Below are 9,328 nucleotides of genomic sequence, written 5' to 3'. Positions count from 1 at the left end.
TAGTGGTCCATCCATGTCTTCCCAAGACAAAATTGATGGTGTTCAAACCAGCAGATTACAACTGAGGTTGAATGATATAAAACAAATGTTTTACAGATTAGGTTTAGATCTCTAAACAAGGGAGCGCAATAGCCACCCCCTCCCCCCTTACTAAAACTCCGGAATTTTGAGGCTACTTTCAGGCTACCTTATTCTATTTTCTATATTCTATTAGCTTTAAAATACCATGACAGGGTTTGTTACATTTGGCTTAGACACATGATACGGATAGGAGATCGGTTATAAAAGCAATACGTTCCTTCTAGGTAGAATGTGATCCCCTTCTTCTAGTAATTTAAATATTTTCTGTTTATTTCCACTTTAAGGACAGGAACAATGAGGGGGAAAGTAGGTACATTCAATGCCAGTCAGATTTCACTTTTCCACATGGACACAATACATTTTTTACTATAAAACACTATGTATATGGAATTGCAAAGACAGCAGACAACTGGTATAACTATCTTTATTTTGAAGTGTTTCACCTTCACAGCACATGTCATGTTGTACACATAATATTTTACAGAGATGTATTCTGACAACATAATGTTTGCTTGACCCATAAATCCAAAAAGTTTGATCTATGGAGCGACCCTGTTGGAACAATCCTCTTCCCAAACACTCAGCTTCAGGGAATGAGGGTAACATACATAATGCGTTTTTCCACAGAACACACAAGTATGGAATATTTCCACATCACAATAAAATATCCTCCTGGGAAGGGAATGTGGCTTGTGTTATTGAAAAGAGGCAGCTAGGACAGAAATACCTTCACTACTTGATTCATTACACCAGTACTGAAAAGTGATTGTTGTTGGAAGCTTTGATTAGTGTTGCCACTTGATTCAAATCGGTTTTCTCCTTAAAGCAAAAAACTCCATTTTTTTTTTTTTTTTAAAGACCTGAGATAGGTTTGATAGTAATAGGTTTTAATTGCTGTGTGTTCTTAATTTCCTTTCACTTTTTCTGTCTGGAAAGAGGCAGGACAGGAAATTAGGGAGCATCTCCCTTTCCCAACAGGGACTAGACAAAACTAAAAAATAAAACAGAAGTTCCAACCCATCCAAATAGAAAAATTGTTTTATTGTGGTAATTTTTTTAATTTATTTATTTTTTAAATGTGAAACTTTTACCTTCTTGTTCTGTTTGATTCCCTTCAAATAGAAGTAAGGAGAAACCTCCCTATTGAGGCAATTAAAGTTGAATTCTGTCTGGGTCTATAGAATTTTTGACTGGAGTTTAATTTTAAATGAAAACCTAAGTGCTAAACTGCATAGGAGATTTTCAGTAATTTTACCTGCTTAATGGAAGATGAATGCTGCCCATAATAGACCACAGTAAGTTACCCCATAGAGTTCCATTAGGTTATATGTGGGTCAATTTTTGTGCTGTGGTACGAGCAGATTTTTTTGGACTAAAAGTGACTTGACCCATATGTAATGTGCAAAATATTTGGCTATGCTTACCTTTGTGCCACCAGTCTAGTGGCAGAATGTGCAAAATATTTGGCGATGCTCATTTCTGTGCCTCCATTCTACTGGCTGAAAATTCTGACACCCACTAATTTGCACCTTCAACTCCCTCTACTCCTTAGTGGATCCAAGAAAGTCAAACACCCAGGGAGGTTAAGGTGTAGACCCAACAGGTCACAGGGTAATATAAACTTTTTTTTTTAGTGGTTCAAGACATTTCCCTCCTTGTACAACTGCCTACCAAAGCTTCACTGATGTATGTGTGGAGCTATCCTTAAACTGGCCATACTGTCTAGCCTGGATAGTGGTTGAATCCACTTTGCTAAATGGGAATGCAGTCAGAATAAATCAGACAATAGCATCAATATTCAAGAAGGAAAGGAATAATGTGCAAAGTGCTGTAACCAAGAGAAATGGTCACTTGTCTGACTCCATTAAGCTGCAAAAAGCTTAAAATCGGATCGGATGTTAGTGGTTAACCACTCTAATACATAACTAACAAAGCCCAAACTATCCAAGTAATATCATTGGCATAAATAGTCTGACTGGCAGCATTCCCTACAAAAGCAGCTGTTGGTAACATTCACACATACAAAACAGTCATGAATATAAAAAGGTCCTGTTTATACAGAACTGAACATCAGAAAATGTATTGCATTGTCAGAGTAGAGATGAAACATTTGTTTTGTGTCATGGGCCATTTTAGGCTTGGAAAAGCCTTCCATGTTTTAAGAAAGGAAAATCAGCTGAGCACAGCCTTCTACTCCAACAATTTACTATTCAGTTCTGATTACCCTTGAGAAAAACATGGGTGTGGCTAAGTGAATGTTAAAAACAGCTCCTTTTTTATAGTGAAGTGTTGCATTTTACCATCATTGGTCCTTTGTCATAGAGCACAATAGCTGTGTACTTCGGTGGTGATGGAAGCGGTCATTCCCTGATCCCTGCCATATACTACTACTGTGACTCAACACTGTTCACTGAAGCACTACTTTGCAACTGGTGTACAGCCACTAGAGACAGGGAATGGCTTCTTCCAATAGAGTAATCTCACGTGTCTTGTTTCAGTACCTTCAACATGGGCACTGCCAGGAAACTGGGTGGTCAAAGTATAATCCTCTGGTCAAACATTCATGGCAGAACTGGTTTGAACACAAATTTTCCCATGTGTGTAGTAGTGACCATATGACAGCGTTCTACTTTTAAGTTCTTTGACATTGTAGCTTATGTAAAAATGGGAATGCTCTACAACCATCTAAAACAGACAGTGATGTAAACTATAGATTTAAATGGATGAAGCCATATTAAAAACAGCATACCTCTTTCAATGGATAACACTGCCAGCATTCACCTCTCTCCTCCCAGGAAGCAGTCATGCAATTCAGGTGAGAAGATATTTTCTAACAGACAGTCTACTACACTGAACCATAATGTACCAAGATTGTAAAGCAGATGGGTAAAATAAGTGCTGCATAGACATATTTTATCCAAGTTGGTTCTGGAATAATCTCTTAATCCAGAGTCACTTTAAGAAGACGGCATATAGTGTTCATCTAGACTACTTCCTTTACAATGATTCCACAGACAGCAACCAACTGTTACATCGTTGCCTGGCTTTTTCCAAGCAGAGTGCAGTTTTTCGCCTTGTTTAGAGACAATCTGACTGCGGTGTGGTACCGGCCTTTAAGATTTGAAAGCCAGTGAGTTAATATTTACAAAAAATGCTCAAGCAATAAATGACACATCATGGCTAATTGTGTAGCAAAGTGGCACTTTACAGATCAATAGTAAAACAAAGTCGATTAACCTAGCATCACAAAACCTTTTGGTATCAACATTTCGTCCCTTCTCTGGTTTACATTGGTTAAGTGCACAAAAATTCAAATAGCAGCATTTAATATGAAGCCCCTCGACAAACACAGGAACAGCCAAGACCTAAAAGTTCAACGGGACACTTTTGTTAACCAATCACTAATCAAGTTTTAAGGATTCAACCCAAGTATAGCCAAATAAGAGACATATGTGAGACAAAAAAACATAAAAAAGATAAACATTTATAAACACAAAAATGTAGAAGGGGTAGGGGTTGTATTTAAAGCCTCAGAGCTTGAGACAAATGAGTGGAGAAAAGACTTATACACAAACCCTTTGCAATAAAAAAAAGGACCCACTACATTTAGCAGCAAGCTCTTCTAAGCAATAAGGGTTAATATTCACAGTTTTGTAGCTACCTGTTACCCTTTTATTTACACATAAATCTTGCATATCAAATGCAAAATCATTTTAACCAGATTTTTGATTTATCCATGAATACGAGATCAAAAGCAGCAGGAGACACAGCTTGACCAGGAGACAGATTTAGGACAAAATAAACATACGGCTAAGACCACCATAACCAGATCTCAATTTAACAAAAAAAAAGGGGGGGGGGGGGCGGGGGGTGAGAGAAAGAAAACCCCTTTAACAAGGACAATGCAGCTTGAATTCTTGTCACCTTTCTTCTCTCGGCTCCTGTTAGGCCACCCGATTGTCTGACCACTTTCCTTTTTAAACCTTCAACAAAAGGAGCTTAATCCTAGCTACGGCAAGAGATATCTGAAACCAAAATCTAAAACCCGAGCTGTCCTTCACAAATCCTACACTTTTGTGTTGGGAACAATCCTGCCAATGTGCAGAAATATAATGCTAAGGTAAGCCGGTGTGTTGCTTACTACCGAAGTATGTGTTCACCGGCATGCAACCATATATTAGTAGTCACGCCATCCCCTCAAAACTTCATCTTGGCTGCAAAGAACTAAAGGAGGAGCTTGAAGCCAGGTCTGTTTTCTTGGTTGGCACTCAGCTTGATGCTGCAGCTAAGGGCTTCTTCAGTTGCTGGGACATTAGCTCCCTAGCACGTGTGACTTGGATATGGTCATAGCAGGTATTGCAAACCAAGACTGGGTCATAGAGCTGTTGGTCAGGAATTGGGAGCTTTAAGTGACAGCAGTCAGCGCAGAAAACATTTCCACAGTTCCTATAGGAAAGATTAGAGAGAATTAGAACATAGTACACAATTTTATGATTGTTTCACCATATATATATATATATATATATATATATATATATATATATATATATATATATATATATATATATATATATATATATATATATATATATATATATATATATATATATATATATATATATATATACATACATATACATATATACACACACACACACATACATACATACATACATATACCTACAAACAATAAAAAAATAAAAAGCAATGTTCAAGTAGCTCCTTGTGCCCTCCTGCTCAAAGTCCAGTAGCTTTCATCTTGAAATCAATAGTGTTACAGTTCAGGGCTCCCCTATACAGACTTGCATACTATATATATAAACGTTTCCCTCAGTGCTAAAGTAGTTTACAGCCTGATCTGTGTTGCAGCTAAAACTTCCAGGATTGTAAATACAGCCCTATTCCTCCCAAACTCCTAACTTCAACCCAAAAGTTGGTCAAATTAAAGTTGGGAAAATTTTCATAAAATAATCAAAACTGCCTCAGGAAACACTTAAATGACTGTTAAATGTTGTTATTGCCCAAGAAAAGTTCATATAAAAAGCATAGGAACTGTACCTGAAAATTTAATTATGGAATGCCTTGCTGCCAGTGCCTGGTTTTGCCCCATTCCACCTAAATTCAAACAGGCTACTTTCCATTTGAGTTTGGAGGCACTAAGGCTGGATTCACACCAATACAGTTTTAGTGCTTTTTGCATTTTGCAGATTTGCACTAGTCTATTTAACATGGTTGCCTATGGAACACGTTCGGTAGTCAAATCTGCAAAACGCAAAAAGCACTGGTGTGAATCCAGCCTTATTGTCTAGATAATTCTTTGAAGAGGTCTCATTGTAACAGCAGTCACATGTAAATCGATCAGTACTCTGGCTAAACCTACTCCCGCCCCCATTCTAAGAATATTCTATCTACCCTGTGAAAGAAAAGAGGTGTATACTTAACCTATTCTGAAGCCGCTCCAGTCCATCACATGATCAGGTCCAAGCACCAGCTTCAGTGTAGAGGAAAGGCAGTGACAAAAGCTGCAGAACCTGGGCAATGACACCACCCATAAGCTTACTAAGGAGCAGCTGTTTCCTGTCCCTCCTCTAGACTCAAGCTGGCCTGGAGCATAATCATGTGACTGGAGCGGCTTCAGAATAGGCAAGTATAGGCATCTTTTCTTTTACAGAGTATATCGATTATTTTTAGAATGGGGGTGGGAGTAGGTTTAGCCTTTGTTAGACCCGTACACAGGTATGCTACATTCAGGTGACTGGATACGGGCAAACTGTTGGACAAGCCCCTGGCCTTGGGCATACCTCTATAACCCTACACCACTGCATGTGACCTCAGTTTCTTAGCATGTAATGCAGTATAAACACAGGAACAGAGGGGAAGGTGGCTTGTGTCCTTTACGCCAAGATATCGACTATACAGGCAAGTAAAAATATATATATTTTTACTAATCTTAAACACAGTGCAGGACAGGACACGGCTGTATATTTATTAGACCCTCGGACATCCCCCAAGCAGTAAATCAGAAGGATGGACAACAAGGCAAACAGAACCATGCCAGCAGGCCCAACAAAACAGCAAAGGATCAATGACTCCTAGTGCTGCTGAAGGAACATTATGGCCAAAAGCTGCATGTGAAGAGGCCTGGACATCCATGTGCTATAACTTGGTGAAGAAGCTGAGCAACAGATGCCCGATGGTGTAATACCTGGGAGTACTGGAGGTACCATCTCTTTTACAGAATTATTATACAGTAATTAGAGCAACAGTTTGCACAGCACTTTACAATGTTAGGGCAGATAGTACAGTTACAATTCAGTAGGAATCAGAGGCCCCTGCTCATTAGAGTTTACAATCTAAGAGGGAGGGGTGAAGTGATACAAAAAGGCAATAACTGTGGGTGAGCTGATGGAGAAAATAAAAGTACTGTTAGGTGTGGGCAGGATAGGCTTCTCTGAAGAGAAACGTTTTCACGATTGCCTAAAAGTAGGATATAGATTGAGGTAGGAAATTCCAAAGGAGAAGTCCTGGAGGAGAGCATGGGAGGAGGTGACCAGGAAAAGAGAGCAGGAGGTCTTGGGAGGAATGAAGAGAACAATTTGGATGGTATTTTGAGACTAGTTTAGTTATGTAAATGGGGCAGAGTTGTGGATGGCTTTGTAAGTTGTTAGCATTTTGAAATTAATTAGAAATTTGTTGAGTGAGTGGCAGCCAAAAGAGGGATTGGCAGAGAGGAGTAGCAGACACTGAGTGGCAGGGCTGCTTTTAAGGGGGTACTCAAGGGGCCTGAGCGTCCCACGGGGTCCGTCTGGCCAGGGCCCCCTTCCATCTACAGCAGGTGGAAGACTAGCAACCCCCCCAGCATGTCATCGCGGCCCGCACTAGCTCTTCTTCCTTCCCTGCTGAGGCGGAGCCTGCTGGCAGGTTGGTTTACAATGTGATTGGCCAGGTCACGGGGCTGTGGGCAGCGTCTATCTGCATGCACCCAGCCCCATCAGGTGCATTTATATAGATACCAGAGAGCAGCTTGGAGGTTAAAGCCCCATACACACCATCAGTTTTTCTGCTGAGTTTTTCCTTGAGGTTTACCAAAACCATGTAGTGCAAGGGTCTGCCTGATTGCATACAAATTGCAACTCCTAAGGTTTGAACTCATATTATATGGTTTTGATAAATCTGAAGGCAAAAACCAAAAAAAAAAACTCTGCTGTGCCTGTGCTGCCTGTATATTTGGACTTTAATATCTTTTTCCTTGGATGGGACACAGGAGGGCCACGGCTAACAAGCTGGTATGATTGAGCTGCATTGTGAAAAATGTATAAGGATGACTCTGGCTGGAGTTGAGAGTTACATTGTGGGGAGTCTCTTCACTATAACTCTTATCCCCACCCAGAGTCATCCTCATTCATTTTCACAATGCAACTCAATCATCTTCATCCCTACTCAGCATCTACTCCATCCCTCTCCACAATGAATCCTCATGCACGTCCAGCACCATCCCTCCAGTCTCCACAATGCATCACTATCCACACCCAGCACCATCCCTCCAGACTGCACAATGCATCCCTATCCACGCCCAGCACCATCCCACCCTCCAGTCTCCCCAATACACCCCCATCCATGCACCAGGACCATCCCTCCCTCCAGTCTCCACAATGCATCCCCATCCATGCCCAGCACCATCCCTCCCTCCAGTCTCCACAATGCATCCCCATCCAGCACCATTCCTCCCTCCAGTCTCCACAATGCATCCCTATCCATGCCCAGCACCATCCCCTCCTTCCAGTCTCCATAATGTAACCCCCCATCCAGCACCATTCCTCCTTCCAGTCTCCACAATGCATCCACGTCCAGCATCATCCCTTCATCCAGTCTCCACAATGCATCCTCATCCACGCTCAGCAGCATCCCTCCCTTCAGTCTCCACAATGCATCCTCATCCATGTCCAGCACCATCCATCCAATCCATATCAAGTTGTAAGAGTGTTAAAATAAAATGGATGCACCAAAGGACTTTGTGGGATGGTCAGTGGGTGAATTCAGTGGGACAGCCCAGGAATAAAAAGGGATGCAAGTTTGAAAATTTCTGAAGGCTGCCCTGAGTGGTTTGTAAGGTGGATGAGTGACAGCAGCATTCATGATGGACTGAAGGGGGAATAGTCTAGAGCTGCCACGACGAGTCGATGTATTCGATTACGTAGACTACGAAAATACGTCGACGTGCGTGAAAGGCGTCAAAGCATCCCGCGTTGCAAGTTGCAGGTCAATACACCCCCACCGCAGCTTTCAGTGCGGTGCTTCTCTCCCACACACGATCACTGCTGACTGTCCCCCATCATCCTCCAGTCCCCATTCGTCCTTCTCCATGCTGCCGTCCCCCTCCGTGCTGCCTCGTCTCCCGCTCTCCTCCGTGCTGCCGTCCCCCTCCGTGCTGCCTCGTCTCCCGCTCTCCTCCGTGCTGCCGTCCCCCTCCGTGCTGCCTCGTCTCCCGCTCTCCTCCGTGCTGCCGTCCCCCTCCGTGCTGCCTCGTCTCCCGCTCTCCTCCGTGCTGCCGTCCCCCTCCGTGCTGCCTCGTCTCCCGCTCTCCTCCGTGCTGCCGTCCCCCTCCGTGCTGCCTCGTCTCCCGCTCTCCTCCGTGCTGCCTCGTCTCCCGCTCTCCTCCGTGCTGCCGTCCCCCTCCGTGCTGCCTCGTCTCCCGCTCTCCTCCGTGCTGCCGTCCCCCTCCGTGCTGCCTCGTCTCCCGCTCTCCTCCGTGCTGCCGTCCCCCTCCGTGCTGCCTCGTCTCCCGCTCTCCTCCGTGCTGCCGTCCCCCTCCGTGCTGCCTCGTCTCCCGCTCTCCTCCGTGCTGCCGTCCCCCTCCGTGCTGCCTCGTCTCCCGCTCTCCTCCGTGCTGCCTCGTCTCCCGCTCTCCTCCGCGCTGCCGTCCCCCTCCGTGCTGCCTCGTCTCCCGCTCTCCTCCGCGCTGCCGTCCCCCTCCGTGCTGCCTTGTCTCCCGCTCTCCTCTGCGCTGCCGTCCCCCTCCGTGCTGCTTTGTCTCCCGCTCTCCTCAGTGCTGCTTTGTCTCCCGCTCTCCTCAGTGCTGCTTTGTCTCCCGCTCTCCTCAGTGCTGCTTTGTCTCCCGCTCTCCTCAGTGCTGCTTTGTCTCCCGCTCTCCTCAGTGCTGCTTTGTCTCCCTCCGTATCTCAGGATGGAGAGCGGAGGTAGGAGAGAGCTCCTTAGTTTTCTGAATGGACAGAGTCAGCCATTGTCT

General features: G+C 43.9%; 1 protein-coding gene across 5 annotated transcripts in view; it reads right to left on the bottom strand.

Annotated features, from left to right (window-relative positions):
- Positions 1-489: 489 nt before the first annotated feature.
- MTMR4 (myotubularin related protein 4) overlaps positions 490-9,328 on the bottom strand; it is a 117,860-nt gene continuing 109,021 nt past the window's right edge. For all 5 annotated transcript variants that reach the window (XM_077480666.1, XM_077480667.1, XM_077480663.1 and 2 more), the window contains one exon: positions 490-4,527. In XM_077480666.1, the coding sequence (XP_077336792.1) occupies positions 4,350-4,527 (178 nt within the window). In that variant the 3' untranslated portion in view covers positions 490-4,349. The remainder of the gene's footprint in view (positions 4,528-9,328) is intronic.

The sequence above is a fragment of the Lithobates pipiens genome, unplaced genomic scaffold, assembly GCF_037356315.1.
Source record: "Lithobates pipiens isolate NorthernLeopardFrog02 unplaced genomic scaffold, aLitPip1_a1.2 Scaffold_16, whole genome shotgun sequence".
Classification (NCBI taxonomy): Eukaryota; Metazoa; Chordata; class Amphibia; order Anura; family Ranidae; genus Lithobates; species Lithobates pipiens.
This window is presented reverse-complemented; position numbering and strand designations above follow the sequence as displayed.